Source organism: Eleutherodactylus coqui, chromosome 4 (assembly GCF_035609145.1).
Source record: "Eleutherodactylus coqui strain aEleCoq1 chromosome 4, aEleCoq1.hap1, whole genome shotgun sequence".
NCBI lineage: Eukaryota > Metazoa > Chordata > Amphibia > Anura > Eleutherodactylidae > Eleutherodactylus > Eleutherodactylus coqui.
In genome coordinates, this window is record NC_089840.1 from 112,343,220 (window position 1) to 112,364,023 (window position 20,804).

At 46.4% G+C, this 20,804-nt stretch overlaps 1 protein-coding gene across 1 annotated transcript; it reads right to left on the reverse strand.

Annotated features, from left to right (window-relative positions):
• Positions 1–4,348: 4,348 nt before the first annotated feature.
• Positions 4,349–19,892, reverse strand: TMEM183A (transmembrane protein 183A). The gene is made up of 8 exons (XM_066600012.1): positions 19,649–19,892; positions 17,896–17,985; positions 12,804–12,962; positions 10,728–10,890; positions 9,873–10,053; positions 9,601–9,684; positions 7,217–7,372; positions 4,349–5,539 (listed from the first exon to the last, which is right to left on the reverse strand). The coding sequence occupies exons 1-8, from the start codon at positions 19,710–19,712 to the stop codon at positions 5,354–5,356; spliced, it is 1,083 nt and encodes a 360-aa protein (XP_066456109.1). The 5' UTR covers positions 19,713–19,892; the 3' UTR covers positions 4,349–5,353.
• Positions 19,893–20,804: the final 912 nt, after the last annotated feature.

Here is a 20,804-nt window from a genome sequence, read left to right on the forward strand (position 1 = left end):
GTTCCCTGTAGATTTAGGTAAGCTACTTGCGCTCCCCATCCTGTTTTACTGGCATCTGTTGTGATGGGTACAGCGGGTTATCGCGACCAGGAGGTACCTTTGTTTAGGTTCCTCTGTGAGGTCCACCAGCGTAGGGACTCTCTAACTTGGACGGACAGGCTCACCTTATCCGGGGAGGTCTGCCGTTTGTCCCACCTGCCAAGGATGAACCTTTGTAGTTGCCGAGTATGGGCTTGTGCCCCTGGTATTATCTGCATGCTGTTAGAATACCGAGCACCTTCATCGTTTCTCTGGTAGATACCGTAGTAGCCCGACAGAGGGAGGTTACTGCTTGGATAAGGTCTTCCTTCCTAATTTAAGGAAGCCAAGATTCGTGGATGTGGGAGTCTAATAATACGCCCAGGTATACCTTTTGTGTACCTGGGTTCAGGTCGGACTTCTGTTCATTGATTACCCCCCCTAAATTGTTTAGGGTAGACAGGACCGTGGATAGATCCATGCGTATGACCTTTTCCGTTCTTGACACCAGCAAGAAATCATCCCGATATGGAAAAATAAGGATTTGGTTCCGTCTGAAATAGGCTACCATTTCTATTATTATTTTGTAAAAAACCCCGAGGAGCGGTCAAGATTCCGGACGGTAGGGCCGTAACCTGATAGTGCTGGATTTTGTCACCCTCCCGCAGGGCGAATCTCAAGTATTATGATGGACTGCGGCTATTGGGATGTGGTAGTATGCGTCTTTAAGATCTATAGAGCGCATTACACTATCAGGGTCTATTAGTGAGACGATAACCCGCAGCGTTTCCATCTTAAATTTTTTGCATGCAATAATCTTATTTAGGGCCTTGAGATTAAAGATAGTCCTAATAGAACCGTTTGGTCCTTGTTCTTGTGGGGACCCAGGGTAGCTTATGAGGAATCTCCTAGGGCGTAGAGAGTGGAATTCAATTCGGTACTCCGCTTCGATTATCTGGAGTACCTAGGGATTAGATGTTATCCCCTGCCACTGATTTAGATAGTGTGCTAATCTACCCCCTGTCCCCTTGGAATGGGATGGCGCAGTTTTATTTTTTGATGTTATGTCTGCAGCCCCAATGCCCTTGTTTTTTGCGACCCCGTTTTTTGCGTCATATCTGATGCGTCGGCCAGAAAAGCGGTAGCCATTTTTTGCGAGGGGAAGCCTCTCTAGGGGCCCGATCCTTAATAGGGGCTTCCAGCCTGTTTAGCCATAGGACCCTGGATCTGGCCACGGAGGTTGATGCTATGCTGGCCTCGTGGGAGGTGTCTTCAAAGGGCTTCTAAGCAAGCTGGGTACTCGTTTTTACGACCTTGGAAGGATGGAAGGCTGAGAGTCAACCCTTGAGCCAGCTACCTGAGCCACGTGGGGATTGAACCTACAACCTTCAGGTTGTGAGAGAGAGCTTAGGACTGCATTTCTGCTGCCTTAACTTTCAAAGGGCTTCTAAGCAAGCTGGGTACTCGTTTTTACGACCTTGGAAGGATGGAAGGCTGAGAGTCAACCCTTGAGCCAGCTACCTGAGCCAAGTGGGGATTGAACCTACAACCTTCAGGTTGTGAGAGAGAGCTTAGGACTGCATTTCTGCTGCCTTAACTTTCAAAGGGCTTCTAAGCAAGCTGGGTACTCGTTTTTACGACCTTGGAAGGATGGAAGGCTGAGAGTCAACCCTTGAGCCAGCTACCTGAGCCAAGTGGGGATTGAACCTACAACCTTCAGGTTGTGAGAGAGAGAGCTTAGGACTGCATTTCTGCTGCCTTAACTTTCGGTGCCACATGAGGCTCTCTTGGCTACCTTTGCGCTTTGTATCCGGCCTTCATCTGCAATCACCTGTTGCAGAGTCTGAATCGTCAGGGGCAGGTGATCCTCTTTTGTCTGCATTGTCTCCCTCACTGTCTTGATGAAGTGCGCAATGTCGTTTGAGGAGAAATAGTATGTTTCCTCATCCTCTATAAGTACTGGCGGGTCCTCTAGTTTTCCTTCTGACAGGAGTTCCAGGGAATTGAACTCGCCTATTCGGTTTGTCTTGGTCTTTTAGGGACCCGTGACGGACCTGGCTGAGCCTGGGGGAAGGACCCCATGGAGGCCCCTGATCATACAGCGGATGTCAGTTTTTAAACGCCGCTTTTCCCCCCGCTAATATCTTTCATGCTCGCATAGGGCTTTTCTCAAGCTTTTTGCTGCCGAGGACATTTTTCTGGGGTCCGCCTTAATCTTTGGACCTTCCCTATCCATCTAACCCATACAAAACAATGGGGGAGAGGGGAGAGAAAAAGGGGAACATATATGCATCCAATCCAGTACAAGTGGCAGTTTGCGCATTCCATTTTTGGCATATAGTCTACTCACAGCTTGTAGGGTATCTGTTTCTCCTTCTCGTGCTGAGCTGTCGCGAGTAGACATGCTTTTGGCATGTCAGCAGGATACCTCCATGGAGTACAGCCTGCTTTATATAGGAGAAATTTCAGATTTGGCGCCATTTCCGGGTTCTCTGCCAGTAGCCACGCCCCCTACGTTGAGCGCATGACGTCACCGCTATGCGCGCCGAGGATCCAGGAGCCCAGGGAGGCCGCTGCTGCTGTTCCCTGCCAGGAGGGACTATCCCATCACGGTAGCGGCGGCCTGAACATGCGGACCGCGTGAGGGATACCTGCGCTGCTGAGGCGACTTATGGCTCTTTCGGCGGCGCAGGTCGGGGATGCAGGGACTCGTGAGTGTGCGGCCCCGACCTCTACCCCTCCAGGGGGATCGCACAGCGTGCGGTAGGTTTCTTTCTCCACAGATTCGCTGGAGCTCTGCTTCATCTGGCCACCGTAGGGACAGGAAGAAACTAAAGCATGGTGGAAAGGGAGGTGCTTTTAAACTCTCTTCCTGTCCCTACTGAGGTCAGAGGGCAACCTCCATATGTAAATGGGGCCGTCGGGATGACGACCTGGAAAAATCAGTTTTGCAAGAAGAGACAGAGCTGATCAGATAGAACAAGTTTTTAGTTTCAGAAAGCTTTTGATTTCAAGCTGAAGGTTTTGTATTTTGCACGTAGAAAGAAAAGAGTAGGAAGGTTGTGAGCTTTTTCCTTTATCAGGAGGTAATCTCAGGTAGTGCTGTCATGGAGACAACTGGGGAAAGACTTCATGCTTACTTCCCTTTAAAACGGAGATGTCCAGCAGTGCCATCAGCTCAGAATGGGAATATACCAGCGAGATCAAAGTACACCCACCTACTGTTCTGAAAAGTCTAGCCAGCAGGGGCCTTCATGGAAGAATTGTGGCCAAATTCTTGTTTCTGTGTCTAGACATTAGACACAGAAACAAGGCCAAGCGACTCAACTATGCATGAGAACATAACTAAAAGGAGTCAAAATTTGAAATATTTGGCTGTAACAGAAGGCAGTTTTTTCACTGAAGGACTGGAGAGAAGTACGATAATTAGTGTCTGCAGGCAACAATGAAACATGGTGGAGGTTCCCTGCATGTTACTAAATAGAGTTGGGGATTTGGTCAGGATTAATGGAGTCTTCAATGCTGAAAAATACAGGCGGATACTTATCCATCATGCAATACCATCCAGCAAGAATCTGAATGGTTCAAAAATTATTCTACATCAGACGATGACCTGAAACTATACAGCCAATACCATTAAAAAAAACATCTTTAGCATAAGGCAGAACAAGGCGTTCTGAAAGTGGTGATATGGCCCCCTCTGATCTCAACATGGAGTCCATCTGGGATTACATGATGAAACAGAAGCATTTGAGAAAGCCTACATCCACTGAAGATCTGTAGTTAGGTCTACCAAGATATTTGAAGAAACTCTGCAGGGAGGTTGCTCCAAAAACTATGTACAAGCATACGTAGAAGACTTGATATTTTGAAGGCAAAGAGTGATCACATTAAATATTGATTTTGTTTATTCACTTTGCATTTTGTGAACTGACAAAAATAAATTACCACTGCTATTTTTGAAAGCATCCTAGCTTTGCAGCATTGTTTTCCCACATCTGCCTAAAACGTTTGCATAGTACTATATATGCATTTGTGTATTTCCCACAAGATCAGGATAAGGAGTCATACAATCTTTTAGTGTTTTTTTTTTTTTTTTTTTATAGATATCACCCTTTCATGGTTGTGTTCCACAGGCAGCAGCTACCAGCTTATGCAGCACTTGAGGGAAGAAGTCCAATGTGCTCTGTTCTAATTATGCGTATTTGACATTAAAAACCGCAGGTGATTTTTTAATTTTTTTTTTTTAAAAGGCGACAGGAGGGTTTGAATATTTCATACACTGTACCGTATATAGTCAAAACAACTAAAAATGAATGAGAGACAAAGCTTAAAAAAGACAACACTTTTATTCCTATGGAAGGAAGAGATGGCAACAGTTGTGTGTCATGACATATTTTCCTGCAACTATAGGAGGGAACCAAGAAATGTGTCATGAGAAAGAGCAGCAAGATGGCAGACCAGCACCAGACAACCTAAAGCACCTCTTAACTTCCAGCAGCACAGCGGAGGTCTCATTACTCTTTTTTTAAATATATAAAACATAGTAAAGTTTTTCTTCCCACCTCCTAAAGCACAAATCATACACATTATCATGAAGCACCACAGCCACTTTATTTTATATGGGTTTTTCAGGCTTTCAAAAGATTGGCCAGTAAGCTGGACATGTGCTAAAACAGTTACTCACCTTTGTTTACAAGTCCTGCAGTGCTGATGAATTAATCCCACTATACATGTCACTGCAGCAAGTCAATGGTGACGTCACCAGGGCATGACATGTTACAACTGCTGCATTACAGATAACAGAAATATGTGTGTAGTAGCATTGAAAAAAGGTGAGTAAACCATTGTTTTAGTTTAACATATTCCATTTTACCACATTTTGGCAAATCCCTTAAAAACATACCAGGTGAAATGATCATTAGGATCTATGCATTTGTAAGAGAAAACAATACTGCAGACCACTACCCCAGGTTTTCCTTTGCGACTACTACAACCTCCTATTTAGAGCAGTAAAAGGGGTAAAACGCTATTAGTGACAAAATACTTGATCAAAAGCAACACATCAAAAGAATCCAAAATTTGAAAGATCACACTTATTCCAATACTTCATGGAAAAGCTATACTTCATCGTAGTACTCATTAGACGTTAACACTTTTCAATCATCAAGTGAAAATAAACCTATTTAATTCCGATTGTTGTTTAGACTTTGGCAGTAGAAGAAGTTTCCCCTAGTTCACCGTGAATCGCACCCTGTTGTCTCCAGTGTACTATTTAACTTTCTTTGGTTTCTGATGGGGCAGTTTACAGAAACAAGAAGTATCTGTTCCAACACTAGGCCATAGTGGAAAAGGGATATTTTGGATGCCACCAGTCTAGAAGATGAACGCTGTGTACAGGATCCAAAACAATCTGCACTCCTTGTTCTCCACGTGGTTTCTTGCCATTCAGCACTGGGCAGTCTTGGAAAATCAGTCTTACGCGGTGATGCCTCATATCAGTACTGACATTAATGGTAAACTGGAGAAGAAAAAAAAAATGCATCAATGCAGAAAAGTTAAAATATCAATTTATTGTAATAGTTGTGAATATAAAAGACATTTTCTTCATAATTAAACAACAAATGCCTTCTTATGAATTTGCTCACAATAACTTATAGAACTCCTAAAAGGAAACAACAAGAGATAAAACCAGATTTGTGACTGGTTTTAAAGCTAAGAATCTTGGTTTTAAAATAAGACCAGTATCATAGCTCTAGTGGCAGAACAGCCAGAGATATAGTTACTTTTAATAGAATATCACAAACAAAAAAAGCCCAACGAACCGCAAGCAAGCTGAAAGCTTTATGTTTATTTGTAAATCCACTGACTCAAATGCAGAAAAATCAGATACATTTAATGTCATTTCTCTGCTCCAAAAACTGCAGACACACACAAAGCCCGAACGCAGATGTGAGCGAGCCCCAACACATGTATGTATGGTTACAGACGTGCGATATATAGGAGCTTCTTACAACGCACAGTGTCTGTAGAGTATAATCTGCTTGCTTATGGATTTGCTTTACTACGCATTTTAGTTACAAATTTAAATTCGCATTTCATTTTTGATTAGAATCATTGGTGCAAAATGCCTGAAGGGGATTGTATTTATAAAATTAACCCCTTCCAGGCCACATAATGTAAAATATACATGATGCAGTTGTAAAAAGTGTATGGAGCAGGCTCGGGAGCAGAGTCCGCTCCATACCTTAGTGGCTATCAGCTGTCTTTTGACAGCTGATATAATAGCCAACAGCAACTGCGGTAATCAGACTTAGCTCCGACAGTGGCAATTAACTGTTCAAAGGTCACTTGTCAAAGCTGACTATACATCTAAAACAGTCAACAGGCATCTATGCATAGCAGCTTGGAGACAACTGAAGGCTGCCATGCACAGATGCCTATCAAGACCTGCCTGTGGATGGGCTTCATAAGCTATGCAACATTAAGGCTGGGTTCACACTGGGCAGATATCTCGCAGAAAACAACGAGATTTCCGCCGGGAATCCGGCGCTTTAAAACCCGCGGCGCTTAGCCGCGGGTTTTGAAGCGGCCTGGCGGCACGCTTATCCGCTGCGGCCGGTGCTCCTATAGAGGATAGTGCGGCCGCTGCGGGAAAAGAAAAAAAATGAACATACTGTGGCCGCCAAATCTGCGACAGCTTTGCCTCAGTGGATTCGCTGTCCGCGTGGACGAGATTTCTGAGAAAGCGCGTCCCCATGACTGGCTAATACCGGGATTAGCAGCCGCAGGCGGATCTGCCGTGGCGAAATGCCGCAGCAAATCCGCCCAGTGTGAACCCAGCCTAAAAGGTCATATACCATAGTACCGCTTTCTCCATGACATGCCATATACTGAATCTGCTACAGTACTTTTATAGGGCTACGATATACTGCACATCACACTATATTGAACAACATGGAAGAAGACATTTTGGCTGATAATGCATGAGGCTAAATGGTGGCCATGCACATTAGACTAGTATTTAGCAACTCTTCCTGACAGCAGATATGAACACATGAATGTCCTATCTTGTGAGGGGTCTGGCAGCCAGAAGAAATAACTGCTGGCAGCTAAGGTGTATGTGCCCACCTTTAGAAGTTTTATGTAATAGTACTGATAACTTACAGGAATAATCATATACATTAGCATTACTTACATAAGTTAGTGTCATACCCATAACAACGGGTATGAAGATAAAATTTAATGTAGTAACTTGAAGAAGGCAACAGTCTTGGTCTGGGTTAAAATGGACTTCTTTGTACTCCAGAGGGGGCTGTAGTCCAATAAGACAAAGGTTCTTCTGCTTTGGAGGCTAAACAAATGAAATCAGTGATTTTTTTTCTCTAAACATTCATTATGTATCTACTCTGCAGGTAACACAAAGAGGACAGTAAAAGGGAAAAGCATTGGTATGGGTAAGGGCTCCTGTCCATAGGAAATAGTTCTTGCGTTATCCATGACGATAATCCGGCCGCGGGTAACGCAGTGATCACTTTCCATAGTGTTGCTATGGAAAGTGCAGGCCTGACGTCCACGTGCGGAGAATCATAGCGATTTTCCGCTCGCAGGATTCAAATCACGGCATGCAGTAATTTGCCGCTATTCTCCGCGATGAGCCCATCTGTCAGATATGCTCAGCGCAGAGACCTGACAGCTCCCCCCCCCCCATGGAATATCGCTAGTGATATACCATCACGGTCGTGGACAGGGGGCCTAATTTACAAGAGGCATGTGCCCACAGAACACTACTTGTGCATGACTCCACAGTATGCCAGCCTGAAAGGGGTTAGCAGACCATTTTTTCCTTCTTTAAATAAACTCATTATCAAAAAAAAACAAAAAAAAAAACAAAAAACACAAACAATACCTCCCTTAGAAGTTGTTGAGACTCAATAAAACTTTGATTGTAACATTGATTTAAGGGATTACAACATCAGAGCAAAAGGATAATTTATTATAGAAAACTGACTCCTTGCAGGGAGGCTCCAGTACCCTGTTATACCGCCTCTAGCTTGGATACAAGATGCGATACCGGCAGGCATGGAGGCTCTAGTACGCTGTTGTACCACCTCTAACTTTGATACAAGATGTGACACCACCATGCATGGAGGCATACAGGTTCCATATGGTATTCTGCGGCATATCACCTCACATTTGTTGTAACTGAGCCTTCTAGATTGTGCAAACTCATAGGCTGTAGAAGTTGGCATCCCAGATGGTTTCATACATGTTCTATTGGTGATAAATCTGGCAACCAGGCAGCCATGGAAGTGTGACAATGTTGTAGAGGCATTCTTGTGACACCCTTGTGTGTGTGTCCAAGCATTATCCTTCTGGAAAATGCCTCTTGGAAGCCCTGCCATGAGAGGAACACATGTGACTGCAGGATGTCCTGAACATATCACTGAGCTGTCATTGTCCCTCATACCACTACTAGGGGGGACCGACTGTTGTATGCAATAGCCCTCCAGACCATCACACAAGCAATGGCGGCAGTGTGCCGCTCCACAGCAAAGACAGGATTGGGACACTCACCACAAAACCACAGCAAATTAGGGCGATGGTGGGTGGGTATCAAAAGCTATACATATAATGGGCTCAGCGAGACCAAATATCCTTTATTCAAGTGCCAGGAAAGTGTTCCGGCACACAGAGGGGTGTAATGATGGTGCTACCTGTCTCTGGATGGTGAACAGAACAGTTGGAGCTGCTCAAGTTTGTCGATCGTTTCTAATGGTGGTCTATAGAGAGCATGATGAACCCAGTTGCCTTGTGTGCAAGACTCACGCATCCATTGGTCCCATACACCTCTTAAGAATCTGGTCAGAAAGGCCCATGTAGCAATTCAACTATACGACCATCCAGCTTCTCACATTCCAGTAATACGCCCCTCTCAGACTCGACTCTGGTAACAGGAAGGGTGAGAGGGGAATCTCTTCTCTGCGTCGTAGAGGTGTCTAGTGGTCAGCTTTACACAAGCTGAAGTAGTAGTCCCTACACACAAGGAGCATCCGAGAGCCTCTTTATAGGCCAAGGGGGAAGAACCACTATTACGGTCTCGGGTGACAAGACCATTCATCTAATCACACCACAACTCTAATCATTTGTATATCTGCCTGAGCTGTAACTGCATGCAGAGTTTCGCAGCAAAACAACAACTTCTAGGACCGGGATTTTTTTTTGACAAAGGGTGTAAAGTTATGCGAATACAGAGACTTAAAACAAAACCAGTGATACTCCCCTGTTCAATCCTCTGTTGTTCTGCTCCTCATGCCATAGACTGCTAAGCCCAACAACCACGTGGGCGGCAGCAATCACTTGGGGTGTGCAAGAAAATCACTACTGCAGCCAAGTAAGAACATTGGCGAGTAGGAGCAGAGGATTCCCTACATTTGCGTAATTTATTTTTTTTACTGACTGCTACTAACCCAATTGAAGGCTGAAGTACTGTGGAGTTGTATGCCAGTAATGTAATGTGGGCACATGCCTGCAGGAAAATAGTCACTACATGTACTCAAAATTGTAAGGAGATTGGCTTACCAGCTTTTTAAGTTTGAAGTTAAACTCCCACAGCGGCTCCGGTCGGATTCCAGGCTCCACTTTTTTACACCAGAAAAGTAAACACTGAAAATCAGATATTAATACAGAAGTTAAAAAGATGGTCTAAACAAATCCAGAGGTTGCATTTGCAGAAGAGTTCAGCAGTAAACTACAATACACTTGCCTTTAAACCAATACATTTGCGGTTGCCCTTATTTATCCAATGAGCCACTCCCACAAATGCACTATTGAAGTATGAACACACAACTTACTTTGGAATTTAACAAGGTGTTAGGTGTTGATTCAGGTAATGAAGGGTTTTTAGCCAGCCTGGAACAAAATGGCTCATACATGTGAAATAAGGAACGAATAACACATGCACGCAGAGCGCGCAGCCGGTACATGCACTCTGGAAGCAAACGAACAGGAAGGTAGGCGTTCGTTTGGTAATGTCTGCAAAACAAGTAACCAAATGTTGAAACAAAACTAAAAGCAAATTGTTAATTAGTTAAGAATAAAAACACTGAACATTGGTTACATATCCTGCAACTCACTGTCTTATTTTATTCATATACTCTATTGGAAGAAGGTTTACAACAGATTCCAGCTAGGCATATTGCTAGAATTGAGGGGGGTCTGCGTGCAGGAATCCCACCAAATACTAGAATGAGAAGGCAGAAATTTCTTTGTAGTTCTCCAAGCACTACTAGAGGCCAAGTGGCGGGTACAGTGCAGAAAATGGAATCGCTGCCCTATTCCAGTGGAGGGGATGAGTTGCAGTGCCTACCCGGTGCCGCCAGGGCTCCTTCCTTTTAGTGATCAGGGATAGGCCTCAGCAGTTATTTGTGCCAGGGTTAAATCTTTGGTGGAAGAAACAAACACTTTCCTCTTTCCTCTGTCTCAACTCTATAAAGACCTGGTCCTTAAGATGTCACATTTCACTTTCTGATGTGCAAACACAGCCCATAGCAGATAAATGAGACATTGCAAGGAATACCTATAGCCATTGTCCAAAGATTTGCATAGTGGGAAGAATTACAGAAGTTTTTATACACCATCCAATGTGCAGATCATTACTATGTGAGGTTATGAGTAAAGTCATGAATATTCTACACTGCTTATCACACCTTTTGTACAATCTCATCCAAAAGACAGCAGTGCAAGTAATGGTCCAAGCTTTCTTACAAATAAGCGCAAACGTCACAACATCTTCAGGTCGGATGTAGGAGGCGAGGACAAGCCAAATGTCCAAGGGAAAGTCCTCTCCGGCATAGTCTGTGATGCTGCTCTCTGGAAGAAAAAACAACCTCAGTAATAAAATCCCAATATTCAGAAAACATATAGCAAACACTACTATGGAAAGAACAGGCTGATCTGTGTTACTGACATTAATAAATGCAACATTGTTCAGCATTTGCTTCAGCAGTAGAAACGGTTCAAACGGACATTTCTTTGCAGTTGCTTGCATAACCCTGGGACCCTGCTGTATAGCTGGGAACTGGTGTCTCTTGTCTCCACCGTGGGTAAATGGTGAAGACATACATCAGGGAGAGGGAAAGCCCTCCTCACACCCCCAGATGTGGATTGGCTGCAGCACATAGGCTTTAGCACTGTGTACAGCCGGTGCTTGGCAGCTCACGGTCCCAGATGTTCAGGCCTGCTGTAGTTGGTGGTGCGTGGCGACTAGGGATTCTCAGATTATTGTTATTTAGCCAGAATAAAGATTATCGTTATTTGGCACCCGCTGATGCTGTGCGTCTGAGGCGCCGGGGAGAAGCTAGGCTGAGCGCCAACATTTAGGGAGCTAGTGCAGTTTGTGCGTCTCTGGGCATGCGGGGAGAATGTGGGATGAGCGCGGAGATGCAGTGTCACAGCACTATTTGCGCTGGAGCCACAGCAGGGAACAAGGGGAGCAGGGACACTGGGCGTGTCGGATGCAATCAGCGGCCATGTGAGGGTACAGGGAAGTGTAGCACACGAGCGAGGATCGGTGAGCACACGGCAGCGGCTACCAGGACACGCTGCCAGCGCACAATACCCTGAGCGAAGATGTGAGGGTGGCGGGCAGTGTAGCAGCAGACCAGCCATTGCGTCGCAGGTTAGGAGTACACACTGCCAGCGGTGCTCCGAGAGGCACTGCAGCCATGCAAGCAAAGGCAAATGCTAGGGCAGAGACTTACACCTCTGGCGTCTGCTCCTGGCAGGACATGGGGTACCCCGACAACCTCCTGCAGCGTCTCATCATCCAACAAGCCCATCGGATACACTGAGAACATCCTGCAGCCAATCAGCAACTGGGGGCGTTACCTGGCTGTCAAACAAACAGTCTAACCCTTGTCTCCACCCATCACTTCCAGTGGAGACAAGATACACCAGTACTGTATAGCTGTATATGCGCTTGTTTACACATCCATACCCATATGCTTAATTAATGCAGGCAAAAAGACTTACTATTGTAAGCATAAATGTGTATAAAACAGTCATCACTACAATACTGGCCCAGACATTCCTTTTTCAGTTCCACACTGGCATTTCAAAAAATAAAAAAAGTCATGTACTCTTGATCTGCATTAGTTTCTAAATTAACCCTGGTCCCCTCCCCCCCAAAAATCAAAACAATCTTCATCCTAACTTCTTCCATACTGTAATCCAATCAGAAGAGAAGAGTCCACCAGGCGTTCTGCTGTAGAGAAGCATTATTGTTCTTCACTCCTTCTCTTAAATGACTGACAGCCCAAAGGACATCCCTCATGCTGGGATAAGCCATTACAAGGCAGTTCTGGTAGCATCTGGTGCAGATGAAATAGGGGCCAGTAAAACTCACTTCACTACGCATGCACCAGACGCTGCCGGAGCCAACATGGGGTGATACATCCAGTCTGAGAAACGCCAATGAAACTAAGAAGTGCATGTTTAGAGACCCAGCCAGCTTGACTCAGGAGAGGCAGCTACAGCAAAACCCATGACCCTTTACAGGTAGCGTGTGGCATATTAAAAATGTATTTTATTAGTTATTGCAGCAACAAATATGGATAAGGTGAGGTTTAGAATCCTACCCCTTACGATATACAGTACTCGTGGTTGTTTAGAGGCACAATATGTAGCAACCGGCTCCCTTGTGCAAAGTGTTATTCAAAAGTGCAGGGCCCAATGAGAGACAGACATTGCCCCCTCAGGTCCAGCCATGTCGTTTCACTCCTCACCTCTTTGCTTCCTACTTTTCTTTTTCTTGGAAGAGGTTCCATTACCATTTTCAATGTCCTCCAGTTCCTCGCTGCTCCCATAATGTCCATTCTCAGACAATACAGACAGACCATCCTCACTGGGCACCCGGGAGGCCTCCAGGCCACAAAGTGCTTTCACTACAACAGTAAAAGTCACATTTACAGAAACACCTTCACCATTATCAGCTCATTTGTTCCATTTTTCTTATTCTATTAGCAAGAAACAAATTCCATTACATAGTGTGTCCACAAGAGCGCACTCCAGTCTACATCTACATAATGGAAAACAGAATTTAAAAGTCTGAGTCTACATTATAATGTTAGCAGAATTGCTTTCTTATTCAATGAGGAGCAATTAGATAATTGTCTTGTAGCAAGATTGAATTCCTCTTGTAGAGCTGCAGGATCCAGGGACAATGTACAGCAGCATCCCCCAGCCAATATACGGCGTCCCTCTCTGATGGGGGAGGAGGCTGGAAGAGCCGGCAGCAGTGCTCTGAGCTCCCGCCCCCTCTCTTGCTCCTCTCCGCCCCTCTGCACTATTTGCAATGAGAGGAGGCGGAACAGGAGCGTGGCTAAGTTCTGAGAATTAGCCCCACCCCCATCCCACCTCTCCTCATTGAAAATAGTGCAGGGGGGTGGAGAGGAGGCAGAGAGGGGGCGGGAGCTCAGAGCACTGCTCCTGCCTCTTCCAGCCTCCTCCCTCTGCAGAAAGAGACGCCGTATATCGTCTGGGCGTGAAAACCCAGCCGGTATACGGTCGTCTGAATGCACCCTTAGGCTGGGTTCACATGGGGCAGAATTTTGTGCCGCGGCAAATCCGCATGCGGCCGCTAATCCCGGGCTTAGCCAGCCATGTGGACTAGATTTCTCACAAATCTTGTCCACACAGGACGGCAAATCCGCTGCGGCTAAGCCGGCAGAAGCCTCTGCTGCGGCGCGGATTTGCCGACCGCAGCATGTCTATTTTTTTTTCCCCGATGCGGCCGCGCTCTCCTCTAAGGGAGCGCTGCCCGCAGCGGAAGAGCGAGCAGCCGGGCCGCTTCAAAACTGCTGCGGGTTTTGAAGCAGCGGTTCTCCCGGCGGAAATCTCCCGGTTTTTCGCTGCGGCCAAACTGCGGAATTTCCGTCAGGAATCTGCCCCGTGGGAACCCAGCCTTATAGTTCACAAGGAAACCCTTTACAACCCTACAGAACGACTGCGCACGCAAAGCTGACCACTGAATCTTGGAAGCACTGGTCTCTCATGAGTTCCCGAATTTGTGGTCCATCAAAGTTACCTGCTTTCAGCTTTTCCACGCTCATTGCAGGAAATGTTCTACCTTTGAGGCCGAAACACATTCCATTTCTCTTCAATGTCTTTATACATTGTTTCATGAAACCAAGTGTGATGTGCAGTGGTGGCGATATGTATCATATATACCAATAGTAAAATGCTGGCGGCAAAATAAAGTAACTATAGAAAAAATAGATAATGACATCAGGAAGATCTCAAAAACTAAAAGGAAATGGATCGTATTTTTGAAATCAGCGGCACAAAAATACCCAGAATAAGGGGTAAAATTCCAGACACCATGAAATAAAAAAAAAAAAAAAGTTTTGTTCCCCAATCGTTAAAGGGGTTGTCCCGCGAAACAAAGTGGGGGTAAGCACTTCTGTATGGCCATATTAATGCACTTTGTAATGTACATTGTGCATTAATTATGAGCCATACAGAAGTTATTCACTTACCTGTTCCGTTGCTGGCGTCCCCGTCTCCATGGTGCCGTCTAATCTTCAGCGTCTAATCGCCCGATTAGACGCGCTTGCGCAGTCCGGTCTTCTCCTTTGCTGAATGGGGCCGCTCGTGCCGGAGAGCGGCTCCTCGTAGCTCCACCCCGTCACGTGTGCCGATTCCAGCCAATCAGGAGGCTGGAATCGGCAATGGACCGCACAGAAGCCCTGCGGTCCACCGAGGGTGAAGATCCCGGCGGCCATCTTCACAAGGTAAGTATGAAGACGCTGGACCGTGGGGATTCGGGTAAGTACTATCTGTTTTTTTTTTTATCCCTGCATCGGGTTTGTCTCGCGCCGAGGGGGCTATTGAAAAAAAAACAAACCCGTTTCGGCGCGGGACAACCCCTTTAAGTCATTGGCTCGTGTTTAAACTGAAGGAGAATCATGAGATTCTCGTTTGTTGTTCAGTTCCTGCGGGCATAAAAATCAGTTCCGGCATGTTCACTGGTCATGCAGTTTAACCCGTTCCCGCTGCAGGGCGTAAGTTTACGTCCTGGCAGCGTGGTACTTCCCGCAACAGGACATAAACTTACGTCCTGGAGATAGCGTCCCACTGTTAACCCCTTCCCTGCCGCGATCTAAGTAGATCGCGGCAGGGAAAGAGTTCACAGAGGGAGCGGACTCCCTCTGTGTCTCTGGCCGAAACTCACGATAACATCGCGAGAGCCCGGCCTGTCACCATGGTAACAGGACGCCAGACACTGGTGTCCTGTATTGCCTATGCCTATGATCACTGTATAAGCGATAAGGCATGGCAGAGCAGTAGCAGTATGACAGCGATAATCAGGGCAGTGGTTAAAGATTTAAAAAAAATGAATAAAAAAAAAAAATGTAGAGTAAGAAAACCATTTTTTAATGCTTTTTCTCAGATTAGCATAAAAAAAAAAACAAAAAACCCACATATTTGGTATTGTCGAGTCCGTAACGACGCGTACAATAAGTTGCACATGCTTTTGACTGTGCACGGAAATAAACGCTAAAAAAAAAAAAACGCTAAAAAACTGAGGCAAAATGCTAATTTTTAGCATTTTGCCTCACTAAAAACGCAATAAAAGTGATCAAAAAAGCTGTATGTACCCCAAAATGGTACCAGTAAAAACTACAGCTCATCTCGCAAAAAATAAGCCCTCACAAAGCTACGTACATTGAAAAATAAAAAAGTTACAGGACTTTGAATGCAGCGATTTAGAATAGAAAAAAGATTTCCAAAAAAAAAAAGGGTTTTATTGCAGAAAAGTGGGAAAACCTAAAAAAAATGTAACAATTTGGTATCGTAACCGTACCGGCCCGCAGAAAAAATGGAATGTGTCATTTATGCTGCATGATTAACGCTGTAAAAAAAAAAAAAAAAAAAAAATCTATGGCAGAATTGATGCGTTTTCTCTCCCTGCTATCATTAAAAAAAAAAAAAAAAGTTTTACAATATAGTCTATGTACCCAAAAGTGGCCCCGATAAAAACTACAGTTCGCCATGCAAAAAACAAGCCCTCATACGGCCGCGTCGACAGAAAAATAAAAAAGTTATGACTTTTGATAAACGGAGAAGAAAATCCGCCAAAAATTATTGCGTCCTTAAGCCCAAAATAGGCCATGTCATGAAGGGGTTAAACACTAATTGTACCTTAAAGGGGTTGTCCCGCGCCGAAACGTTTTTTTTTTTTTTTTCAATAGCCCCCCCGTTCGGCGCGAGACAAACCCGATGCAGGGATAAAAAAAAAAACCAGATAGTACTTACCCGAATCCCCGCGCTCCGGCGACTTCTGACTTACCTTGTGAAGATGGCCGCCGGGATCTTCACCCTCGGTGGACCGCAGGTCTTCTGTGCGGTCCATTGCCGATTCCAGCCTCCTGATTGGCTGGAATCGGCACACGTGATGGGGCGGAGCTACGAGGAGCCGCTCTCTGGCACGAGCGGCCCCATTCAGAAGGGAGAAGACCGGACTGCGCAAGCGCGTCTAATCGGTCGATTAGACTGCACCATGGAGACGGGGACGCTAGCAACGGAACAGGTAAGTGAATAACTTCTGTATGGCATTAATATGGCCATACAGAAGTGTATACCCCCACTTTGTTTCGCGGGACAACCCCTTTAAGTAGATATGACACCCCTCTCGATCCACGACACAGGCCTCTCACCAGCCAAGCCCCAAACCTACTGCACACCGATGAGGGGAAAACTCCCCGAAACAGCTGTCTGTATGTATTCTGGCTTGGTTTTCAATTCCCAATCCTTGTTTTAAAGACTTCTATAAGGCCTCATGTCCACGGGCAAAAGAAGAATTAAAATCCGCAGCAGATTTTAACTCTTCTCCTGCCCGCGGATCCGCGCCCCATAGGGATGCATTGACCACCCGCGGGTAGATAAATACCCGCGGATGGTCAATAAAAGTGATTAAAAAAAAAAAAATGGAGCATGAAAAAATCTGGACCATGCTCCATTTTCATGCGGGTCTCCCGCGGGGAGGGCTCCTGCGGGCTTCTATTGAAGCCTATGGAAGCCGTCCATCTGGAAGATGGAAGATCTGGAAGCCTATGGAAGCCGTAAAATCTGATTTTACTCACCCGCTCCGTTTCTTCTCTTCGCCACGGCGCCATCATCTCTCAGTCGCGGCCGGATCATTTTGCTTCGAGCCGGCGCATGCGCGGGGCACGTCACCGACGTCATCCTGCGCGTCCGCCGGGCCGAAGAAAGAAGATCCGGCCGCGACGCAGAGAAGACGACGCCGCAGCGAAGGAAGTATCCGGAGCGTGCGGGAGGTGAGTTAATTCTGATTTATTCTTATTTTAAGCGCTCATGTCCGCGGGGCAGGAGGGACCCGCTGCGGATTCTCCATGGAGAATCCGTAGCGGGCCTAATTTTCCCCGTGGACATGAGGCCTAAGAGGTCCGGCATTGATTTACAGGAATGCTGCCATCCAATAGGTGGCGCTGCAGAGATATTGTTCCAACTCTCTTATTTGCATAGATAGGAATGTGAAAAATGGAACGAGAAGTGAATGAGAACTGTGTGATTCTCAACAAGAATCGTGCAGTCTAAACAAGCTGCCTGAGCGTGAACGAGCTGGTGATGACGTCACTAATGCGTTTGCTCAGGCAAACGAGAATCTGGCACTTCTCGTTGTGTCTAAAAACAGCATTTCTGCTCTACGAGCTTGGCGGCTTATTATGGGATGCCTTCTACTGTTATAAGAGGTGATTATGATAACCCTGTATTGGTGACTTGCTGAGAACAAAGATGCTGCATGGAAGTAAAGTGCCTCCAAATGCAAGCCTCATATTCGCCGTCTGCGCTCACCTTCTTTCTGAACGGCATTGGCCACCGCCTTTTTCACACGTCCAGACTTCACAACAGCTGGATCCGAGTTGGCAAAGTCTGCCACCGTAACTGGAAGAGAAAGTCAGATGGTAAAACCACATTCAGTTATACTGACATTTGGAGGGATTTTTAGAGCAGATTTGGCCCTTAATCCCTAATTGCAGTACAATGGAAACGAATGGCGCTGTGTGCCTCCAGTTTTGTACAGCGCCATAGTTTTTTCCTGTACAAATCGAACAAACATGGGCAGCACACGGACTGATTAGAGTACACTGGGCTAGTCACGTGGACCAGCAGCGGACATATGATGTCCACTGCCTGCGGGTATCAGACAGCACAGTGATGGAGCCAACTGCTGTATAATGTGAGCTGCCCCCAGGGTCTTGGGCACGACTCACATACGTCTATGTGAAAGGGCCCTAAGGGTATGTTTGCGCCCACCAGACGTGCTGCGGGTCCTCTGCAGCAAATCCAAGCTGTCGCTGCAGATATTGGGGTGGATCCGCAGCAGATTTCACCCCTTCAATTCCACTAAAATCGTAGGAGTGCAATCAGCTGCAGGTCCACTGCAAAACCTGCACCAAATGAGGTGTGAAGAAAGCCAAAGGCTGCATGTCCACGGGCGGGATTCCGCCGGCGCTGCTATGGAAAGCGCAGCTGTGGCGTCCACGAGTGGAGAATAATAGCGTTTCTCTGCTCGCAGGATTCAAATCGCAGCATGCTGCGATGAGCCTGTCAGACAGGCTCAGTGCGGAGAACCGTCAGCTGTCTCCGGCTCCCGCGGGATATCGCTACGCCCGTGGACAGGCAGCCTAAGAAGCAACATACAGCCCACCACGAGCAGCGTGAGCGGACATGACTGTGGTCATCTAGCTCGCTCTGTCCACGCCCAACAAAAGGGTCCGTTTAATGGAGTAGATGACGGACGCTTACAGAATACCTTCCATTATACACGGTCTTCAGTGTTAAAGAAAGAAAACAAAAAAACACAGAACCGTCTGACTTCTGTTTTGTTGGACTGAAAAAAGGTTTTTCAGCCCGTACGATTTCTTCCGTCGAAAAAACAAACAAAAAACCCCACGCAGCGGACGGAATGGAGCAATACTAAGCATAGCTGAAGCCCAAAACACTTCAATAGGGGCAAAGAGCGGACATGACGCTTTCTGGTTTTCTCCTCGCATGACAGAAGAACAAACAGAAAGGATGTGCGCAGGTGTGAACATAGTCTACAAGGGTCTTTTTAGAGGAGCCAATCTAAGTTAGAGCGAGTGCGTGACGTCGCCGCTAACTCGTTCGCACTCAGACAAACCAAGCGTTGGCTCCTTCAGTCTCTTTATAAGCGACTGAATGTGGTTTAACCCGAACGAGCCAATTATGATTTTTCTGTCTATACAATATGAACAAGCGATTATCGTTCGCCGCTGGCTCGCATTTACACCGAGCGATTATCAGTCACTTTTGCTCATTTGAACGATTTTTTGAACAATAATCGTTCCCTCTAGAAGCACCAGAAGGCTTCTCTCATGGTGAGGCGTCTCCATAGCAACCGTCCTCCAGAGACCCCATGGATAAGGGAAGCTGAGATGTGATTGGCTGCTCTTAGCCACGCCTCCACCTGCTCTGTGCAGTCTCCCGCTCTTTTCTCTCGGCGGTCAGTGCAGCCGGTGACGGCTCCGTATACGGTCGGGAGAGAGTGCAGCTCCCTGCTGTCACACACGGCTCCTCCGCTCACCTCTGTGGGAGCTCAAGTCATTAGCGCGGTACTTCAGCCGTTTTCTGTTCCCTCTCCGGGGCATGGCTGCGGCTTAGTACGGGCGGACGTCACACAGACTCTGGATAGGGGGAAGCCAGTCCGGGCCATGGCTACAGACCACGGAGGAGCGAAAGAAGCGGAGGAAAAAGAATATGAGAACCACCGGGGTCTGCGGCCATCATGGAACACGTCACTCCGACCCCGCGTCACCTGGAAGTAATCTCGCTCTCTTCCGGCCGCCATTACTGTGGACAGAGATTGGCGCGTTACTGCGCATGTCAGGAGGCTCCTTACCAGCTGGCGGATGTGCAGGAGGGGGCGGGTCCGGCGGTGCCATAGTAACGGATGTGGCCTTCAGACCTTGTAACGTGGTGTTAGGGGGCAGCCATGATCATGCTAAAGGGGGAAGGGCTGGAATATATAGAAACCAGATAGCTGGTCGTCATTGACAACCGATCACATTACAGATCTTATGGCCAAATGACAAAAGATTTGTCCTTCTGCTGTCAGATGCAGCGTGGCAGATGGAGTAACCAAAGTCTATCTTATTTATTTACTAACGCGGAAATAAAAGTGAGCAATGGCCTTACACATGATTATTAACCCCTTACAATACATTTGTGGATTGAGGGTTTCCTAGGGGGATTGGTGTTTCTGCTGTTCTACAATGGTGCCATCAATTGGCTAAAGTCAGTAACTATATCAGGCGGCACGTGTCGGAGCGGCTGGTAGAATGCAGCAAGCATACCCTTTCTGACATCAGAGCTGTACAGGCTTCAGGGATTATGTTGGGAGATGTTTGACAGTAAACTGGAAAGGGTTAAAGGGGTTTTGTCCCTTAAAAAAATAAAATAAAATAAAATAACTGCCTAAAATAACAAACAAGGGTATACTCCCCTCCTCTGGAACCCCGTGGACACAGCTAACAGCTGGTGGTGGCAGCGGCAAGACTTCTAGGTGGAAACGCATGACAGATGTGGCTGGTCAGAAGCCGCAGCGTCTCATCGACAAACTCCTGGTATGGTGGCCAGGAAATGAGCGGTTACTCTGCTGCCTCTGATTGGCTGCAGTGATTACATACGTTTGCCCGATCTGGCTACACAGAGTCACCGCTGGCTTCCAGCTGCATCCTGGG

What these genes read in the sequence shown, in the direction of transcription:
- TMEM183A (XM_066600012.1), bottom strand. Translation starts at nt 19,712, where the DNA reads ATGCCCCGGAGAGGGAACAGAAAACGGCTGAAGTACCGCGCTAATGAC. An exon ending in CAATGCCGTTCAGAAAGAAG is followed by an intron (nt 12,963 to 17,895) that starts GTGAGCGCAGAC and finishes TTACTGTTGTAG; the next exon opens with TGAAAGCACTTTGTGGCCTG. An exon ending in TGGGTATGACACTAACTTAT is followed by an intron (nt 5,540 to 7,216) that starts GTAAGTAATGCT and finishes TTTCTTCTCCAG; the next exon opens with TTTACCATTAATGTCAGTAC.